The 21,445-nt window shown below is 37.4% G+C and overlaps 1 protein-coding gene across 1 annotated transcript in view; it reads left to right on the top strand.

Annotated features, from left to right (window-relative positions):
• The window catches only part of ABCC4 (ATP binding cassette subfamily C member 4 (PEL blood group)), a 152,464-nt gene that overhangs the window by 24,150 nt on the left and 106,869 nt on the right, over window positions 1–21,445 (top strand). The window contains exons 5-13 of the mRNA XM_069879166.1: window positions 132–221; window positions 654–817; window positions 4,745–4,870; window positions 7,657–7,906; window positions 11,546–11,650; window positions 16,482–16,571; window positions 16,931–17,122; window positions 18,643–18,737; window positions 18,820–18,906. Of these exons, the coding sequence (XP_069735267.1) occupies window positions 132–221; window positions 654–817; window positions 4,745–4,870; window positions 7,657–7,906; window positions 11,546–11,650; window positions 16,482–16,571; window positions 16,931–17,122; window positions 18,643–18,737; window positions 18,820–18,906 (1,199 nt within the window). The remainder of the gene's footprint in view (window positions 1–131; window positions 222–653; window positions 818–4,744; window positions 4,871–7,656; window positions 7,907–11,545; window positions 11,651–16,481; window positions 16,572–16,930; window positions 17,123–18,642; window positions 18,738–18,819; window positions 18,907–21,445) is intronic.

Genomic DNA, 21,445 nt, shown 5'->3' with positions numbered 1-21,445 from the left:
ATTCTCAGGCAAAAGCTGAAATGTGCCTTCAGCTTTTCCCCTGGTATTCTATTTTTGTATTGAGTCTTATGTGTGTAGGTTTATTGTGGTCTATAAGCTATGACAATTTAAGTCTATTCTGACTTTTTTAGGCACTTCGTCTCAGTAATGTAGCTATGGCAAAAACTACCACTGGTCAGATAGTAAATCTTCTGTCAAATGATGTGAACAAATTTGATCAGGTAAGAACTTTTACAGGTCTTTCTAAGGGACTGAAGCAGTTGTGGGATTTGAATTAAGATGTATTTGTTTGCAACCAATGATTAAATTTTTTTATGGACATTTTTTCCAGTTGTTTCTTGGACATCGTAGAAGAGAAATGTTCTCTTAAATTATTATATTTCCCCTCCCCCCTTCAGAATTTTCCTGCAGTTTTCCTAAGCTCAGAGAAATGTTGGTGCATGAAGATACAACAAAATCAATGTAGTAATTTGCGTACTTTCTGGAGGTTAGGCACCTCCATGTACATTTAGATCTCTGAATGTGGTGCAGAATTCTCACTCGATGGCACAGTAGCTGCTGTAGGAAAAGGTGCTTCCTCAACATTGTCTAATTAGCGTCTAATTTTTTAGTTAAGTCCAAAAGCTAATTTTTGTTTCTGAACTATTACCTAGGTAACGATTTTCTTGCACTTCTTATGGGCTGGACCAATTCAAGCTGTAGCAGTAACAGTTCTTCTCTGGATGGAGATAGGCCCATCGTGTCTTGCAGGAATGGCCGTTCTGATTATTCTTCTTCCTGTCCAGACCTGCATTGGGAGGCTTTTTTCTTCCCTAAGGTAAGGTCGCATGTGTGGGGTTGTAGGTATTTTCTGTCTTGGGTTTTTAAATACACATACCGAATGGAGGTGGACTACTGCTCTGAGATCAGCTTCTGTCCGGTGAGTCTTTTTGATTTGACTTTTATCTTTGTCAATGTTTTTCATAGTTGCTAATGTGAGATTTCTAAACTCCTGTTTAGGGACTGGAAGTGATATGTCTTCCAGACATGCTGAAAATATCTACTAATCATTAGCTGTCCAGTATATTAAAAGCCTTGGGCTACTTCTGTAGCTACCTTGCTGTAGATCTTGAATAGAGTTGTGTAGCTCCTTGAGCTTTGCCTTCCTGAGTTGATACTTAGGGAGTGTTTACTACAAAGGCACTACTCTCAGTTCTGACATGAGTTTAACTTACTGCAGTAATACAGGAGTTGCAGCAGAAAGCTCTGAAGGTTGCTCCCACTCCTCCAAGATGGAGATGCAGAGAGGAAAAAGAGGAAGGAACTGAGAGAGAAAGGAAGAACAAAATTATAATGGTGGTTTTGGTGCCAGCTATGAGGTTTCTAACCGTAATGTTCTAGGTGATATAAAATGAGTTTGCAGTAATTTTCCATTATTGGTCAAACTTAACTTATTGGTGCCTTCCTCCTAAAAAAAAGACTTGCCTCAAGTGGGAATATTTAATTATCTTCAATGTTCTTGCTTCCTCATTTTTCCTTGTGCAATTAATTATATTCTGTTTACATCATGAGTTTATAAATGGCTTTTGCATCTAAATGGAAATTTACTGTTCCTTTACTGTGTGCACATATCCTTAGTAATGTTATGCTTCTTTGTTGTACTTGTGTTTAGGGTGGATGGATTCCTTCTAGCTCTTTGGACAAATAAAACTTTTTTTAGTGAGTTACTTTTATTTTTAAGTTGTATTTTAAGACAGGCTTTCTGGAGGTAATGAGACTGGCATTGCTATTGCATGGCTAGGTATGAAGAGAGAGCCCGTAACTGCAAAATGAGACCAACTCATAGATTTTCTTCTGTTTGTAACCACTGTGGTAGTCTTTGGTTATTATGCACAAGTGCTATTTCTCAAATAATGAGCCATTAAATGTTCTCTGTCAGATGTTTAGGGTCTTTTTTTTTTTGTTATAATGCCTGTTTGTGGAACACTTCTGATATCTTCTGCATGTGCATTTTCACTGCATGTGTAATACACTTGCAAAAATACTGAGCTACTTCACTGTTGCGTGTTCTGAGTTTTAATTTTTGAGGTTTTGAGCTTTGAGTCAATGGTTAAAACACTTAGCTCTTAACTAGTGCCTTATCCATGGTGGTAAGCATTATTATCCCCATTTTACAGATGGGAAACTGAGGCACAAAGAGATTAAGTGACTTGTCCAGGGTCAGACAACAAGGTGACAAAAAACTCTTCTCGAAGGTATGTATTTTAAAAGTTAATCAGTGGCAATGTAATGCTGTTTGGGTTTTTCCCCCATTCATTAACAGCCACTCGTTTGGATGCAGTGCACAGGACAAAAATTGTTAACCAGAAAAACTTGTGCTTGTCTGTGTGCACAGATCTTTATATATGTGAGTAGAAATCTGCAGCAAACAGAGAGAGTTAAGGGAAAAACTGAAATGAATTCCAGCTCTGTAACAATGAGTGTGTTCACGTGGCAATTTCTGGGAATCTACATGGATTTAAGAAAATCAGCCTATGAAGAAGTAATTTAAGGATTAAGGCTTTTGCTAAAATCCAGGCATGTTCAGTGTGGCAACTGTTTTGTGCTGTTATTTAGCATTGTACTAGAAGTTTTCCAAAATATACATGACCTGATATATTATTTGAGAAATAGTTCAACTATTGGACTGAAGACTATTTATGAGAGCTCAATCCTTTCACTGCTTAGCCATGCAACTGTAATATTCTCATTTAAAGTGCTTTTACATTTCCTTTTAAGAAAAAAACTTTGTGGAACTGTTATATCAGACGTGATTAAAAGCTACCAAATGTACCTCATAAAAGCAAAAAGGAATTTTGCAGCCTGCTTAATTTAGAATCATTATTAGTATCATAGAGGAGACTTCTGAGACATTTGAAGAATTTTCATGTTCTTTTTCCTGTTGCACTCTTTTAAGCATGCTATGTGACCATGTGTTTCCCAGTTGTCCTGATCTGCATGTACTAGGAACTTAGTACTTATAAAATTGGGGACACATCTTCCTCTGCTGTAAATTGCTACCAGGGCACTGGAAGTCTGAGTACTTTAAACCTTTATACAGTATTTCTGAGACTGTGGCTTCTGTTATGTACGTGCAAAACGTGCTTTTTGTAAGGCAGAGGAGTGTAACTTGAAGAAAAATACTCCCTCCCCAATGTCTTGAACATTTTAAAACAATTTGTAAGAGGGTGGTTACTATGATAACGTTTCAGCAGGAAAACCTAAAAACTGGTTTATGAGAACTATAGCCTTTTTGATCACAACATTTGAAAAAGAAACCTCAGTTTTAACTTTATTTGAATCATCTTCAACCTTCTGTTATCTGAAGATGAAGTCTGGAAGTAAGGTCTGAAAGATGGCCCTTTCAAAAGATTTCAGGTGAGAATTCTTTGCTGCTGCAGAGACATGAAAAACATCCTAAATTTTGCCTTTTGCAGTAGTGGTCTGTTTTTCTTTTTGAACAAGGAGAAGGGGATCTGGCAAAGATAATTTCATTCCGTGTCAGTATGGATGGTTTAGGCTAAGCCATCTTCCTCAGTCTTAATTCTTATTAGGACTGAGTTCCTACATTTCTTTTTTCAATTTTCTTGTATAACTGTTTCTTAAACCCTGCTTCCACCAGCATTTTATGGAACTCTGGTCCTGAGAAGTTTCGTAAAAATGACAAGCAAGCACCTGAAATTCTTTCTGCTTAAGTGCTTTGAACTTGGCTATTTCTTTTAGAGAACCAGAAAAATCTTACAAGGGACAGGTTAAGCTGACAAAACCGAGCCATGCCTTCTAAGGAGCCTTTAGAAAAAAAAATGATCTCTGAATCATAATTGTTATTGGTGTATACAAAAATAAGTAATATAGCAAGAAAAAAAGTATGTTTCATCAAAGTAAAGCCTGCCACAGCTCACTATATACGTAGTATGCTTATCTACATGAATGAATTCAGGATCGTAATAAGCTTTATTAGCGTGGGTTATGCTTTCGTTACATGGCTTCTAACTTTCAATGCTTTTTTCCTAATGGAAACTGCAACTTTATTATTTAATTATATATATATATGTATATATATATCAGTTTGTTCATCAGTGCAAACATAATACGGGACTAAAATAGATAAATGTACTTTAGTGTTAATTACAACTAATGCTTAATGATAATTGTAATACTTACTTATTATAGAGAACCATATCTAGATTAGCTTTCCTCAGTTATAGCTCGTGTACTGTTGCTAAGTAATCTTTACTTTAACTAGTGTTAATCTTAAAAAAAGGCAAATGGAGGCCTGTTTGTTTCACGGCATCAAAAGACCCTTATTAGAAGGGTTGTTATTTTAGCATTTCGCGGCCATTCCAAAAAGTAGTTTTCCGAATTTTGTTTGGGTCTAAATTTAGTATTTGTAATTTTTTTTATTTCAACATTTTCATACACAAATACTTTGTTTAAGGAATACTGTATGTTTGCACAAGCTGACATATAATTCTGAACATTGAATCAACTCACAGTTTGCTGAGAACAGGGACTACTAGCAATACAGACATACCAAATCCATCTGCTATGAGTCAGCTTGAGTATCTTAAAATACTGTTTTAGGAAGACTCTTTAATGCAATTAATTACATTAATCCTCTTTGTAATTAAAAGCAAAAACTTCATTAATATGAGCATGATATGTGATCGTTAATAGTCTGTCGTCTTTTGAGAATCTGAGAATCTTTACTTTGTGCTGTTTACAGAAGCAAGACAGCGACCTTAACAGATGTCAGGATTAGGACCATGAATGAAGTCATAAGTGGTATGAAGATAATAAAGATGTATGCTTGGGAAAAATCATTTGCGGAACTTGTGAATGGTTTAAGAAGGTAATCCTGGAAAGATCTATATCTGTTTCCATTTTTTTACATGTCATTAAGTGCATTATTTTGTGCTTTAAAGTGCAGTTTACTTGGCCTTCTTTGGCCTTTATTTTTTTTTCTTTGTCTTTCTATAGCAAGAGTGAAGGAATGAAATATATCCTAGGGGGACAGAAGAAGAGAAAAAAAACTTTGACATTTATAAATATCAAGTTCTTAAGCTTTTTTTTTTATGGTTGCATTTAAAACCAGCAACTAATAAACTGTATTAGTTGTAATCGAACAATTTAATCCTCACAGTTCTGTAATCAAATAGCAAGGAACCAATAAGCAGATGTTTCCGTTCTGAGAAATATAAGGAACCTGACTTTCTGTCCTAAATGATAGCACCCTAAGGTAGTACTCAGCTTCCACACTTGCATAATGAAGTATTGCCCAAGCCATCTGGGAAGAGAGGGAGGGAGAAAGACAGCAGCTCGGAAATTCCCTAGTTGTTCAACTGGCAAGACCAGCTGAGTTTCACATCGTAGGATACATCATTCCAGAGGTCTGCAGCATTTGATTAAAACTTATGCATAAATTTGATTTTCAATCAATATTTGCACTTGCACTTGACAGTATAAGAGCATTTAGTGCTAAAGAATACTGTAGGAGTTCACATGCATAGTTCTCATAATTTCATTTTCATGTTGTGTCCGTCTGCAGCGCATGAGTAGAAGGTTGTTCTGCTGTAGATTCTGAGTTTTATTTTTTTTTAATTTGTTTTATTTGGAATAGCTTTTTTTTAAAGATTTTTTTCCCCTTTATATCCACGTGCAGGCTTGCAAACTTGCTAATTTTCCCTGGGATGTTTCTTCCCACGCACATAAACAGGATCCTGTAATTGAATGTTCTTGATAGATTGAAGTCTTCACTATCTTTCACGGAGCTAGAGAGGATGTTTCTTTATTGAAAGCTTCCTCAGTATTCACATCAATAAACTTCAGATTTCCAAGTTCAACACCTCGTTAGGATTACAGGCTTCCTTTTTAACGATGAAGAGAAACAAGCTCTTCCAAAACGCACCTTGAGTGCTCTTTATTTTCTTTAATTCTACTGTGGAAAACTACTTAAAAGTCTTAAATTCAGCAAGGTGATTTATTGCTTAGGATTTCCACAGTGGCCCTTGACAGTTGCTAGGGCAACATCTGAACTTCTCAGTTGCTCTTTTTTTCCTGTGGTTGTCGGTATTAGTTTCCTTTGATATAACCAGGTTCCTTAAGACAGTGTAGTGCGTTATATACAGCCTGTGGGTAAGCTGTAGTTTATCTGATATTTATGGAGAGTAGCACAAAGAACTTGCTGATCGTCCACAGATAGTGAGAGGATTATTAGGGATTATTAGAGGGTGGGAAAAGTTTCATCTAGGGTTGTAAGAGTAATTGAATTAGACCCAATTCAAATAGTTCACACACAGTTTTTTCAGTATACTCTGGAGTAGATCACAGCTTGTGAGCCCTTAAGCTGAAAAAACCAAGTCTTTGAAAGTTTGTCAATTCTGCCAATTTGGCAAGTATAGTGGGAAAGTTGCTTAACTAGTTTTCCACTTGCGCATCCCTTCATCCTTCTCTCCGTTAAGCGAGAATTAAGTTTATTTCAAATTATATAATCATAACTTGAGTTTCTAATCCTAGTATATCATTCGAGTGGAAGTTAATCAAAATGATCAAAATTTTCCCTGACAATTGCCAGAATATTTGGGAAGAGAAATTAGGAATAGTTTCAGGATTTTATACTCTATATTATTTCAAGCAGCTAAAATTAGAGTTTATGGGGAAGGAGTTATGGCTCTCTTGGTAAGGAAAAAATAAGAACTTAAGCCTGATGGCATCCACATTGTAGACAGATAGTACAGTAATATATTGAGGATTGGACTTGATGAGTCATTTAGAAGTGCAAACTGAAATTGAACTGAAGTTGAAATTGAGAACATAGACATCAGCACCTTTTCAGTTGCTGGAGGGAGACTTCTGTGTCTGTGCAGTACTTCAGTCACCATTTAGCTTGGGTAATGGCTGGCAGAACAGTTGGCTGCACACATCAGTGTTTTCTGAATGATGAACCAGAATTCCTAGAGCAAAAGAAGCCAGGAGCAGAGGCCGAATTATGAAGGGTTTAGACTGAGATCAAAGGAAATACTGCAAATCCCATGATCCAGTTTGAGGAGCAGCAGATGAATAATGGCAATACTTGGGGCCTGGGTCAACTCGATCTTTTGGAAGTTGCCTTGTTTTTTATAACTGCAGAGCATGTGTTGATCTTATCAGGAGTTACGTGACTGAACTCTACTGGATTTTGATACTGGAAGGATAGAGAGTTTGTGGGTGCTTGGGCTTTATACTGCTATGTATAGAGATATTTTTTTCCTCTTTTGCTCTTGTACGCAACTCGGAAAGAGTCAAAACAGATTAGAATCTGAATTAAAATAATAGTTTGACCAAAGCTGGAAAAAAGAGTATTTTGTTTATCTCTGTCTGAAAAAAATAATTATTTTCTATAGCTACTAAGGTATTAAATATAATAATTCCCCTCCCCCCCAGTTTCTAAGCCTTTAAAACTCTCTTGTTATTTACCATGTAACATACTTTCTTTATGGTCATTTTTGAGTACAGCACTTTACGTGTGAGTTGGGGTGGTGCAAGGGCAAGAGGAAGGGTATAAAAGTAAAATCCTGGGAGTGGGTTTCCCTTATCTGATTGTTGAGGACAACTGTAATGAGAAACTTTAATATGAGTGTTTATATTTTGCATTTTTAGGAAGGAGATTGCCATGGTTCTGAAAAGCTCCTACCTCCGAGGACTGAACTTAGCTTCTTTCTTTGTGGCAAGCAAAATAACAGTATTCATGACTTTCATGGCATATGTACTACTTGGCAATGTTATCTCTGCAAGTCGGGTGTTTGTTGCAGTGTCCCTGTATGGTGCAGTAAGACTGACTGTAACTCTCTTCTTCCCTGCGGCTGTTGAGAGAGTATCCGAGGCAGTGGTTAGCATACGACGAATCAAGGTATGGTTATTAGTTTGAATTGTATGTGGATTTCTTCTCTAACATTGTTTTAATGTCACCAGAAAAGCAGCCTTATTTTGATTTTGCAGAGTTTGGGGTTCTTGTATTAATTAACCTATTTTGAAAACTGAATGTGTTGCTGTGTAAGCCTGTGCAAAAACATGAAATGTACTGTAGGACGGGCTGAAATGTGAGAGAAGAATGCACAGAAGCGTTGTAGACATCCTCGAAGTAAGGGGAATGTGTGCAGGTACATTGGAAGTGCAATCTGGAGGACAGCAGATGGGAGCGGTAGGATTCATATGCATTGTACTACCCTGTCGTTTTGGGGACAGGTGTGAACGCTAGCTGGTGTCCTGTGGATGCTTTCAGTGCTAGAGTGAAGACTCAGATTCAGTGAGGATGAGCATTCATGATGCTGTTATTTGGCAGATGGACTTTATTTTGCTTGATTTGCTGTGTAATAAAATAGTCATGATTACTGTATGTACTAGTACTTTAGCATAAACTGCAACAGCAAAAGGCTTAAATACAAAATGCATTTTGAATTTAAAATCCCAAATTGTCAGGTTATCAAAATTCAGCATTAAAGCATACCAGCCATTTTGGAACTTAATTTAGGAAAACCCCAGGATAATCTAGTTTAGCGTAGGGCAAACAAACACTTTAGATGTAATCATATGTCTTTGCATTGTGTCACTGTGCCATTTGTTGGTGGAAGTAGCTAAAAATCTTTATGTACCTCTCTGTGCTTGAATATAATAAATTACTTTTGGGGTTTTTTTGTTGGTAGCTGTACTAAGCCCACACAAAAGCTTGCTTGGGATACTGGATGTTGCACGCTGTGTTTTCTGCACTCTCATATAGCTTTCGTTCAGCTGCATGGCAGTGCTTATTCAAGGAATCTTTCTAACTGTGCAGTTTGAGAGGCAGAGATGTCTGAAAAAGGTGCCTTAGGAACAGGAGAATGGCATTTCAGCAGAGGCAGCAATGATCTTTTCTTTTTTATCTCTTGTCTCTGACTCCAACGTATCTTAGCAGTTGCTTCTAACAGCTGGCTTCAACTCCTCTGCACTTACAATACTTGAAATGATGGTTTTTGGAAACCAGCTCCAGAATCAAGGTTTATTGGGCAAACAGTTGTCCTAGTGAATCTGTGGCATCCTTGATGCCATCACCAGCTTTTTAGTTTCCATTTCCCAAACTGTTTCAGGGTTGGACATTTTGCTACTGAATGGCAAGATGCTACCTGACCAAGGATGTGTTACTGAAATGTGAATAAGGTAGTAGGAGAAGAGAGTAGGAAATACAGAAAAAATTATTAAGATGATGGCTAGGTACGTTTGGGCAAAACAAAAAATATATATGTAATTTTTAAGAAGGTGCTTTCTTTTTGGTGTTATGGTACAAGTTAGATGTCTGCATTGATCTTGAAGTACACTGAGATGGAGTGAAGGAAGCAGAAGAATACTGTGCTTCAGGCGACAGTAAAGAGCAATGATCAAATGTGAAGTAGTAGCTTTTCCTCCACGCTCAATTATACATACCCAAGAACTGTGTAGCAAAAAGAAAACTGTGGTCTCCTTATTGTGGTTTTTCACCTAAGCTCTTTTCCTCTAACCCTTGCTGCACACCCAAGAGCTGATCTGTATCTCTTCTTGAAGCTCATCCACTCTTGTGATGGAGCAATAGCCTCAAGGTTCCCTCATGAAACAAACTGCGAGCATTTTCTTTTCAGTGGGTTATTTTGGCAAAGACTCAGAAAAGAAGGTATGTTACAGCTGGGAACAAGAGATAGATTTCTCTTTCAAGGACACAGTCGTATCTCAAGCTAATGTTTGCTTCTCCACATCCTGTCAGTGGAAGCAACATTTTCTTCCTCTACATGGAAGATTATTAAGTACAAAAAGAATGGAAGAATGTTTTGAGAGAACTTAAAATGTCTGTATGGTTTAAGATATTTTACTACTTTTGAAAGTTTATTTCTAGGGTTGGTTTCTTCCCCCACACCCCCTGTTGAAAATTGTTGGTGTTAACCATATAACTTCATCTTCATTTCTACTAGCTTTATTTTAAATCTTCCACCTATCATACTGTAACATGTTTTAGTTAAATGTCTAGCTAGGATTTATACCTAGTATGAATGCTACTGCTGCAACAAAAATTCCCAGTAAATGCAGAAACAATGAGAGACCAATTCCTTGCTTATAACTGCCATGGTATTTCAACCATCATCTAAATCCAAATCACACTTCTTAAGATTTTTCTCACACCACACACACAGTACTCATTTAGGCTGTCTGGAGTTTCTTTTGCTGCCTACCAGCCTCTTATCTTGAGTTCTTTATTATTAAGCATGTAACCATTTGGGTCTGCCTGTCTAAAACAGTGCTTAGCAATACTTGCCTGGCCAGATTTCTCAGACATGCGTTGCTTTCCACTTTTGCCTGTTAGTGGAGATGTATGTATCTTGGTGCATTCAGTCTGGAGGCTGCTGCATTGAAACACTTGACTTCTCACTGCTCTCTGAAATGATACCTGCCAGCTGGTGTTAGAGCAATACCTCTCTGTGCCTGTTAACACCTAGAAATACTCTTCCTGTCCTTGTGTGGCTCCTGGCATCTTCCTTCTGCTCCCTCTTAGTTCTTAGTTTTGCTTCCCTGGACTTCTGCATGTCTTCAGCAGCTATCTCACATCTTCAAGCTGTTAGCATAGTATTTGTTCACTAGTCTTGGCTTCTAAGATCAAGGTCTTCCTTCTCTTCTCAAAATATTGTCTGCTAAAGCAAGTTCAAGGTCTTTATGCTCTGTGATTCAAAGCATGATGGAATTTTTCTGGGTTTGTCTTAAAATTTTGGTAACTGTTATCCTTGAAAGTTTTCTCTAGCATTTGGCCCTTTCCTTTCTAGATGTGTCTGAGGTATTTGTAATCTAATGTTGGGCAAGGTGTGCTAGAAGTGTGGACGTGGTACAAAAGTGCACATTTATGCAGCTTGCAGGAAAGGTTCTCTGACTGGGATATAATCTAGACGTACAGTAGTGAAAGTGCAGTGAACCAGTTATGCAGGCGTAAACTTTGTTAATGCCTTGGAATTTAAAAGCAGGAGAGGTTCAGATAGCGTTCTGCAGTCTTTTAGTCACGAGAAGGAAGAATGTTTAATACAGAGGACAGCTTCTTACTCTGTCCTCATAGTTCTTCTGAGTGGAATGACATAAGCCTTTACCATCAAAGCAGTGGAATTATAGTGTTACTGTGAGGGTTTCATCTCTTCCGCATGGAAATAGAGGGAATCCAACAAGTGTAAGGTTTTTCAGTGTTTCAAGGAAGAGGCAGGATGGGTTCTTAAGGGCCATTTGCTTCAGGAATTCTGTTTTCTTGAACAGGTGGTTAAGAGTCCTGTAGTGCTTTAATGCTGTTAAATCTGCACTTTTGTTTCTTTGGGCGGGATGGCTGCCTAGTTAACACATACACTTGAAGGAGTTGTACATTGCTTTGGAAATATAATTTCTTGATCAGTTTGTTGTTTTATTTTCTCTCCATAATTAAGGTACTGTGTGCCCCTTCTAATAATATGTGCTTGGTTTCCTTTCTCATTCTGTCTCACATTAGGCAATACCCTGTGCTTTTCTTTTATTGCAGAACTTTCTGGTACTTGATGAGGTCTCACATTTCCAGCCTCAACTGCATGGTAATAATGAGAATATCATTCTTCATGTTCAGGATTTGACTTGCTATTGGGATAAGGTAAATTTACTTCTACTGAATGTAAAATATATTGACGCTCTAGGCAATTTAGGTCTAAAAAGCAGAATGTCTGTGTATGGTGTGCTATTATTTTATAGTCTGTCTTTTGTGTATGGAAATCCTTTTTGAATGTTAACTCTGTAGAGTAGTACTGAAAACACTATCAAGTGCATCCTAAAAGTTGCTGTTCCTGAATATTATACTAAGTGAAAATCTGTGCTTTTCAATGTGAAAATATCTCTTGTTATTAAACAGTACTGTGTTGTTGCTGAGGTGCTTAAATTGGAGTGAAAGAGAGACAGCACAGTAGGGTGGGCTTTACTGTATGGAGGTTTTTTTTGCTGTGAGCTGAATGCTGATCAGTATGTTAGCCCAGAACCGGTGCAATATTGTACTTCTTGTGATAGATTTGAAAGCTTTAGAGACTAATCTGCGTGTAGTTGTTACTCTGTAGCTGAACAGTCTCAATTAAAACATACGAATTGTTCTTTGCATAAAATGCACCAAACCCACCAAAGTGACTAGAAAAAGCAACAAACCACAGGTGATAAATCTACTATATATTCTTTTCTGTGAGAAAGGCAAAGATTGACTGTTTCTGTTTCAAGACTGCAATTGCTATGGTAAGCACCAATTTGTGATGAATTGTTGGAGCTTATGAGCTACCAGTATCCTTGCACAAGGGAAACTTTAGTCTCATAAGAAATGCTGGAAGCTCAAAAATTATTTTTGCATGTAAATGTAATGCAAAATAGACATGTCCATGTATTTACCTTTATGTGCTGTGTCTGAAGGAAGATAAAGTGTGAAAATATATGTGAGGATTTACCTATTATTATTACTCAGCTACAAAAGAAAAATGCTACATTATTGTGTTTTACTTTCTCAGAATTGTCTGAGACATAAATTATTTCTGAGGTGTTGAACAAACTTTGAACTGATATGAAAAACTTATTGGTGAATACATTCTAATGCAAAATGGAATGCATTTCTTAGTCTGTTTTCTTCCCGTACCAATAAAAGTGCCACTGCTAACAATTTATAGGAAATGGTTGTGAAATATGCCCATAAAATACTTTCATTTTTTTATGAGTTTTTTATATTGCATAAAGCAGGGCAGCAGGACTGAGTTTCCTTTTGTTTTGTTGGGTTTTTTTTAAAAAGCCAAAGCAACAAATCACCTAAAAAACTGTTAATATAATTTTCATTTTGATATTTAAATGCAATGTGCATGGGAGACTAATTCTCCTCAAACTATTAAAAGCAGTTCAAAGTTTCTCTTGCATACTCTTACAATAATGCAAAATAATTTTAGAGTCGCTCACTGAAAAGATGACTAGTTCTGAGAGAGGAATTATAAAAGGAATAATAAAAATATGCTGTCCTTTGTCAAGTAACTAACTTAGCTTGCTACCCTGACTAGGTTTCTCATGACTCTTTGGATCTCTATATAGACGCTGTTTTGCTGGATGATAATTTTTTATTTTTGAAGATTATGAGCTAAAAGAGATACTAAAAAAACCCTAACAACTCACAAATCCCAAATCACTGGAAGTAAAAAAGGGATTATTAGTTAGACTTTTAGGAAAGCAACCTAACATGGTGTATTGCGGTTTATCAAAAGATAAACAAAACCAATTAATTCATGGTCACGCTCCTCTTTCACTAAGGCAAGTATTATCTGAGTCCCACAGGCTAGTCTGATACCAGCACAGAACTAGAAATGCTTCGATATGGGGTTTTACTGATATGCCTTGAGCTTACAGAAGAGTCTGTCTGCTCAACTGAACAACTTTAGATTTAAAATTCAATAATTTGAGCAAAGGCCAAATTTATCCCTTGTAATTTTACTCACTTAAATGAGGAATCTAAGCAGTATAGTACTTCTGTGCAATGTATGATCTCTTTATCCCCTAGATGGGATGAATTGCTTCTTTCTCTTGGCTTTAGGATGTGTAAGTCTGCCGACACTCACCGAAGGAGTTGGTGCCCCTGAAAGGATTATTATCCTGCCCTTCTGTCCTCACACTTGATCTCTTGTTTCCTACCTTATGCTGGTGTTAATGCTGTGTGTACAACCCTGTGGTGAACCAGTTCAGAGGGATAAGGCATTAGAAAATTACTAACTTCAAATATATGGTTTGTTTTCTGGTGGCTGAGTCTCATGAGCAATCTATCTGCAAGGTTAGGCAAGAACCAGTGGCAGCAGAAGAGAAGTGAAAGACATGGGGAGCTGGGACATTAGGTGGTAATGAGCTGTCACGTGAACTTAACTGTAATATCAGTCTGTGCTCTAATTTAAGTGAATCATAGAATCATTGAATGGGTGGGGTTGGAAGGGACCTTAGAGATCATCCAGTCACAACCCCTCTGCCATGGGCAAGGACACCTCCCACCAGACCAGGCTGCCCAAGCCCCCATCCAACCTGGCCTTGAACACTTCATTGGAGGGGGCATCCACAACTTTCCTGGGCAACCTGCGCCAGTGTCTCATCACCCTCATTGTGAAGAATTTCTTCGTAATGTCTAACTAAGCCTTTCACCTTCCAATTGAAAGCCATTCCCCCTCGTCCTATCACTATATGTCCTTGTAAAAAATCCCTCCCCATCTTTCTTGTGGCCCCCCTCTCAAGTACTGGAAGGTCACTATAAGGTTGCCCTGGAGCCTTCTCTTTTCCAGGCTGAACAACCTCTACTCTCTCAGCCTGTCCTCATAGCAGAGGTGCTCCAGCCCTCTGATCATCTTTGTGGCCCTCCTCTGGACCTGTTCCAACAGTTCCATATCCCTCTTACGTTGAGGATTCCAGAACTGCATACAGTACTCCAGTTGGGATCTCATGACAGTGGAGTAGAGGAGGAGAATCACCTCCCTTGACCTGCTTGCCACAGTTTGATGCCTAAAAATAGATGTGATGAATTCAGGACAAATTGTAACTATCAAGTAAGCTATTTTGCAAAAACATCACACCCCTTGGGGGTCTGTGGCCATTCTGTTTGCTTATATTACTACTTTTGTATAGGGTCTATGATACCTTACAATACTGCTTTAATACATATTATTTGGGTAATAGTTTAAAAACTTTTCTGTGATGTTTTTAGGCTCTTATGATACATTGTTTTTAAAACCTGCGTGTTGAAGAAATATCTTTGCACTTTTGTGAATACAGAAGCACAGCCTCCAGAGGTCTGAAGAAGGGTCTGTGTGTCTGAAAGCTTATTTACTTTTTGCATATGGACTAATCAATTTAATAAGAGATATTTTCTCTTCCAATAGTCTTTGCATTAAAAAAAACAAAACAAAAAACATGCTTGACTGCCACAAGTTGGTAGTATTCCCTTGATCTTAGCACTGGCTGAGCACCTGAACTACGTTCTCTAGACTGAAAAATTAAATTCACTGTGAAATGCTAACTGGGGGAGGTGGAGTGTGGAGAAAAGGGTAAAAAGCCCCGTTGGTGCCACCTTGTGGAAATTTATGATAGTAACGAAAGTAGTCTTGCAGAGTTGCGCAGCATGCACAAGTCTAGGTTCTCATTGTGTGACTCTGATTTCATGTGAACCCCATGCGGCTTTGAGCGCTGGCTGTGCTGTAGCCAGACTGAATGGTTTTTTATGGCATGAATGGACACGTGTGCTAGTCTAGCTCTCCCAGCCGTCATAGATGTAGGTGTCTCTCCTGTGTCTCTCCAAAATAGTTTTAAATTAGTTGCAGGCTTCCCCTGTTTGCAGTCCCATAACTCGGATCATGCAGTATCTTTTGTATGAGGTTATGTGGTGCCCTCTTTAGCCTCTTGAGCTTCAAAGGGTGGCTGTCGATTTTAAGCAATCTGCAAGTAGTTAAGAAATAATTTTCACCTTGCTCTTCTTTCTTGAAGCTTAAGGCTGGTTTTTTGTTTTGTCCTTTAATAGAAATGCTAGCACAATACAGCTCCTTTTTATTTTTAATTTGTAAAGGCATATATTTTCCTGTTTGCAGTTTAGTGTCAGTCGCACCTAGCGAGGTCTAAGATGCATGTAAAGACAGATCCTGTTACAAGGGTGTTGAGGAGATGCACAATGCCCTTAGGAATTGCTGTTTAGCATAGCGGTTGAAGACACGAGCATGCTTTTCACAAGAAAAAGGCGTTTTTACAACCTTGATAGGGAGGGTGCAAAAAATGTTGGAAATTAAGCTCTTATCAGTAGGGTAACTTAAAGGATAGACATATTAAAAAGAAATATTAAGTAAACAATGCTAGCATAGTGTATTTTCACACAAATAGTGTACTATGTTATCTGTGAAAAGTCTTGGAGATCCAAGATATACAAGATAAAATTGTGTAATATCTAACAGTGTTTTTCTAATTTCACTTTGGATGGAGCCTTGACTACAGCATACACAGACCTGACTGTTCTGGGGCTCTGAGCGAGAGCTTCAACCCCCCTCTTTTTTCAGCATTTGTCCGTCTCCTTATAGTTGCTGGGCATGCAGTGCTGGGGCTGTGCATGCTGGTCCGATGGCCAGCAGAGATCTCCTGGTTTTGAGGCTGCTGCCTCAGTCTTGTTCTGAGCTGCAGCAAGGATGTGTGGGCTTGGAGGAAGCGCTGTTTCTTCTGCCCTTAAATTCCTTATTCCTTGAATGCTCTTTTCTCTGCGTTAGTTGTTTGTGGTGAAGGATTGGGATCTTATAAAACTGTTTGTGTATTATTGAACAGGCAAGCTATGCCTGAAAACCTGGTGGGCGTATGGGTTGCTAATTTACAGTGATTTACAAGCATTTTTCTGTTAAAGAATTGTTTTGATGGTGTGTATTTGAGTATTGAGAGAGCCTGGCTTTTTCTCCTATCCATAGAGTTCAGAAAGCCCAGCACTTCAACAGCTTTCATTTACAGTCAGACGAGGGGAGTTATTGGCTGTGATTGGTCCTGTAGGAGCTGGAAAAGTAAGTGTTAATGTTTACTTCATTCTGTGGGGTTTTAATGAGTCCATTAAACATGACTAGAAACTTGAAAATGTCCAGTTCCTTTCTGTCTATAATAACACACTTCACACCAAGATACTGATATTCAAGAATGGTAAATGTCCTTCTCGGGCCGGGGAGGAGATGGTTCAGAGTTAAACTGTACTTTGTATGATCGTTCCAGACTGCATGGAAAAGGGTGCGAATGCTCTTCTACTGTTAGCAGTAGTTTGACAGGGTGAGAGAGGCCATCATGCTGGTAAATACTTTGCAATCTCTGTGATGTCTTTAATGCAATCAAACTTTTCAATTTTTATATAAGTTTTTTTAATCTTTTCCAGTCTTCACTCTTAAGTGCTGTGCTTGGTGAGCTACCTAAAGACAAAGGCTTGATAAATGTTAATGGAAGAATTGCCTATGTTTCTCAGCAGCCTTGGGTGTTTTCTGGTACAGTAAGAAGTAATATACTGTTTGACAAGGAATATGAGAAAGAAAAATATGAAAAAGTTTTAAAAGTCTGTGCTCTCAAAAAGGTACGGGTTTGTCTTTGTGTGTTTTATTTTCATGGTCTTTATTTTCAAGTTAGTGTTCTTTTGAGTTGTGGTACATGCTGCATTATATAATGTATAGAATTGAGTATTATTTCTAGCATGTGAAATGAATCCTGTCGCTTAACAGAAATACATGTAGTTATTTTTGACATCCATGTGTAAGCATATTCTTGTAATTCATAAAACTTACACTAGGGGGAGGTGTAGTTTATGTGAAGCACAGAGATTTGGAAAAAGCTATTCCCAATTACTTAATTTCATAATCACATTTAGGCATTCTCACTGGTATTGTGATAGGTGTGTCTAAATCCAAGGAAAGGAGGAAAACAAATATGAAACTAGCACTATTTTCGACTTCAATTCTTTTAATATCCTATATTATTTTTAAAAATAAATGTCATGCATGTCATGTATTACGCATTGCTAGTTGGCTATCAAAAGAACCTTGATGCTATATATTGGAGAACTTACTGAGCCCAAGTAGTTTTATGAAAAAATATTTTTGAAAGGTTTGTGCTCAAAGTAGTTTGTGACATGAGATATGGAAGAGGATTAAGCCAGATTTGTCAAGAAACAGACATTTTCCTTGGCAGCTAAAAAGGTTTTATGCAGCATGTTACGATATTTCTGTCAGCAGTGACATAGGTGAAAAGCAGATGGTTACTGTGATGAAATTTTTTTTGCAAGGTTTTTACACATAGTAGATAGAGTTTAAATATCCTGCTGATATTCAGTCATATGCTGTTGTCTAAACTTAAGGTTTTAGTGACTTTAAAAGACAACAAACTGCATTTGAAAAAATCACACTTCATATTTGATGGTAGGTTTGCTTTCATAGTTTTCTTTCAAATTTATGTATCATGTAAAAACTGTGAATAAACTTTCAGAATATGTATTATATCTAAGTATAAAGTTCTGTATTTCCCGAATAGGAAATTCAGTAATGGAACACTATATAATTTCATTCTCTTACTTGTAGTCCCAAACTCCATCAATTAACCAAATTTGGGGGATGAATTTTTTATTTCTCTTGGACACATTGCAGTAAAAATGTATGTTCTTACATACTTACTGTTCTTAATGAAGTTCTTGGGGATATTGGCAAATGGAAGATAATTTACTAATAATAGTTCAATTATACTTATTGTGTGAGGTCATTCTGTTCTAGTAAAAAATAACTAATTTACTGTTCTACTTCATAATTTTTAGTTTGATTTTGCTGAACTCCAGCAAATATTTTTTGTAACACTAAGAACAGTAGTGTACTTCCCTCTGGCAAAGCGTAGAAAAAGTGAGCTTTTAAGCTCTCACCTATTTTTAATGCTTTTTAAAAGTAACTGCAGTTATTTCGTTCAGTATGAATCCTTGTGTTTTAATGTGAGATGATAAATTAATACTTCTCAAATAAAAAAATGTTATTTGAAGCAGCTCTGTTAGTTTTTGAAGCTAAAATGATTAAAAACACTAATAAAATCTTGCTATCCCTTCTTTCATGTTCACAGGACTTGGAATTGTTAGCAGATGGTGACCTAACAGTAATAGGAGATCGTGGAGCTACTCTGAGTGGGGGACAGAAGGCCCGTGTAAATTTAGCCAGGCTAGTGTATTTTGCCGTTTCTAAAATTTGCAAACCTTAAGACTGTGAGATATTGATATTGACTTTTCTTTAAACCTTTTAGAGCTGTGTATCAGGATGCAGACATCTATCTTTTGGATGATCCACTGAGTGCGGTAGATGCTGAAGTTGGAAGACATTTGTTTGAAAAGTATGTTACTGCTTTATTTTCTTTTAAAATACAATTGTTATCTTTTAATTCCTTATGGAGAAACTTGAGAAAGCATTTTGGGGAGGTGGATCTCTTCACAAAACTTAATGCATTCACTTTCTGCATTTATTTTTCCTCTATTTTATGCATTTGGAAGATGTGTAGTTTTTTTTTTCCTCTGTGTGTCCTTCATTCTGTTCTTTGTTTTTTTAAAGCCCTGTAAAATTCTGGTTTGAAGATATTATAATCAGAATTACTTTTAAGGGAATACACACCATTTTCTTGAGGAAAATGTCAGATTTGGAACATTAGTATTGGAGTTTATGAATGTTGGGTTTTATGAATATTAGTACTGAGTGCAGAATAGTCTGTGTGGGATTTTAAATCACTTCTTAAGTTTTCTGAAGCTTTATTTGCATAGCATATAAACATTTAATTGAAGTGGCTAAAGTAAACGACAGAACTCTCTTAGATTCTTCAGTGATTTTTCATTTTGCTCCTTGAGTGGTTGAAATTTCTCTCAGGTAGGTGAATGGAACTGTGGCCTGCAGAGTAGATGATGGAGAGCACAAATAGAGAAGAAGAGAATGTATAATCTTACCATTAAAGGGAGAGATATTGGACATTCCTTCATTCCTGAAGAAACAGGAGTGTTCATTAAAAGTCAGGTTCCCTTCTCAATAAGTTGCCTCTTCTCTATCTCTCTCTTCTTTCAAGCTGCCTATCTATGACACATAGCAAGTATGAGAATAATCCAGTTCTTCCTAGCCAGTGTTTCGTACTTGCTTCTTTATTGCCTGCAGAGCTCTCTATATCAAAAGGTATAATCTAGAATTTATTAGAAGCAGAAGGAAAAACTTCCTTTGACTGAACTCAGTAGGCTTTGGTTGAAACCTTAAATGAGAGCGCTTTCTTGAGCATACTTACATCCTTTGAATTCCATGCTCCAAATACAAGAATTAATTTGGTTTTACTGTTATACCCTTCTCTCCACCCCTAGACAATCATAAAAACTTGTCTTACAGAAATGGTTGTAGAATTTGCATTGATTAGCATTGCATGCGTGTTCTCTTTCCCAAGTGGGGAAGCGTTTAGTATCTAAACTTGAAAATTGTACATCATATTGATGTTTGCAGTTTCAAATCTGGAGATCCCTCTGAAACTCCATCAACATTTTGTTGATTTCTTCAAATGACTACTGTTTATTTTCATCGGAAGCTACGGAGTAAGAGTTTTGTGATGCATAGACTTTTAAGTTCATTATTCTGTGCAGGATCATTTTCACCTGGCACGACTGATAGTTGGGGTTCTTTACTTCTGTAGTTCACGTACTCTATTATAATGCCTGTTGAATCTATCTAGGCTTTAGCTGCTGCTTGTCTGTTTATGCACAAGATTGCTCTACAACTGCAGCATCTGACTGTATCAGTGAATGTGTTCTGAAAGGGCGCACACCTGAGGTGTGAACCTGTTTCTCCCTAAAGCCTTAAGGTCTTTTCACCGAAAGGAAAACAGGAAAGTACAGTGGTGCCTTGCAAAGGAGGTCAGGTTGCTTCTTCAGTTTTTCTGCCTTTTATGTGACCTGTGGCATTGGGAGCATCTACGTCCTGCTGCAAAACTTGAAGTCTGGACTTTTGTACATGCAAAACCATAAAAGAGCTGGAAACCATCGCTTTACGAGCGCAGTGTATGTTTTGCTGTTGAAAGTGTGGAGGTGAGGAGGATTAAGGAGGCTATCTCAGAGCATTTGAAACTCAGAAAACTAGGTGGGTTCTTCCTTTACTTTCATTTACTCTTCCTCCACAGCTGGAGGTCGGTTTGAGCAAAATGGGTAAAAGTAGAATGGAAGCATTTTGTGGAGAAAATGGGCTGGGTGGAGTAGTAGTGGCAAGGAAAGCTGAGCAATGCCTACTTGTTCAAAATCTTAAGGGAGGGCTTCTTTACAAACAAGTTGTTTTGTGAGGACTTTGTGGCAGCTTTAAGAGGTGCCAGGGGTAGTGGGGAGGGCGTTATATTCAGTAGCTTGCTTTGAAAAACAAGGCAGGGTGTGTTCTTTAATGCTTCTTGAATAGTGCTAGAAATGTGAAGAAGAGAATGGGCACTTGGACAAGAATGATTTTTTAGAACATGGTGCTGAGGAATGTCCGAGACACCACTTCATACAAGCTGCCCCCAGGAGTCCAAACCACGAGGCATAAAACAATGGACGAGATGGAAGAAACGGGTTTATTTAATGAGAATCTGAAGTGGATATTGTTCAGTTCACTCACGCCTTTTTTTTTTCCTTCTTGTATTTTTTTATTAATGTTTAATTTTTTTAGAAATGTTTGGTCTATGGGTATACATCAAACATAGGTATGTTCCTAGTAATTCCTCAAAGCTACTTTCTGTGGATGGCTGGTTCATTACTTTTAATGCTTCTCCCTGCTCTGTTCAGCTACTGCAGTAAACAGTTTAAAATATATAAATACGTTTCAAATGAGAAAGAATGTGAGTAGTACAGCTCCAGTGGGAAAAACAGTCCACAATATTATTAATA

The sequence above is a fragment of the Phaenicophaeus curvirostris genome, chromosome 1, assembly GCF_032191515.1.
Source record: "Phaenicophaeus curvirostris isolate KB17595 chromosome 1, BPBGC_Pcur_1.0, whole genome shotgun sequence".
Taxonomy (NCBI): Eukaryota; Metazoa; Chordata; class Aves; order Cuculiformes; family Cuculidae; genus Phaenicophaeus; species Phaenicophaeus curvirostris.
The sequence above is the reverse complement of the archived record's forward strand: the minus strand, read 5'-3'. Positions and strand labels throughout refer to the sequence as shown.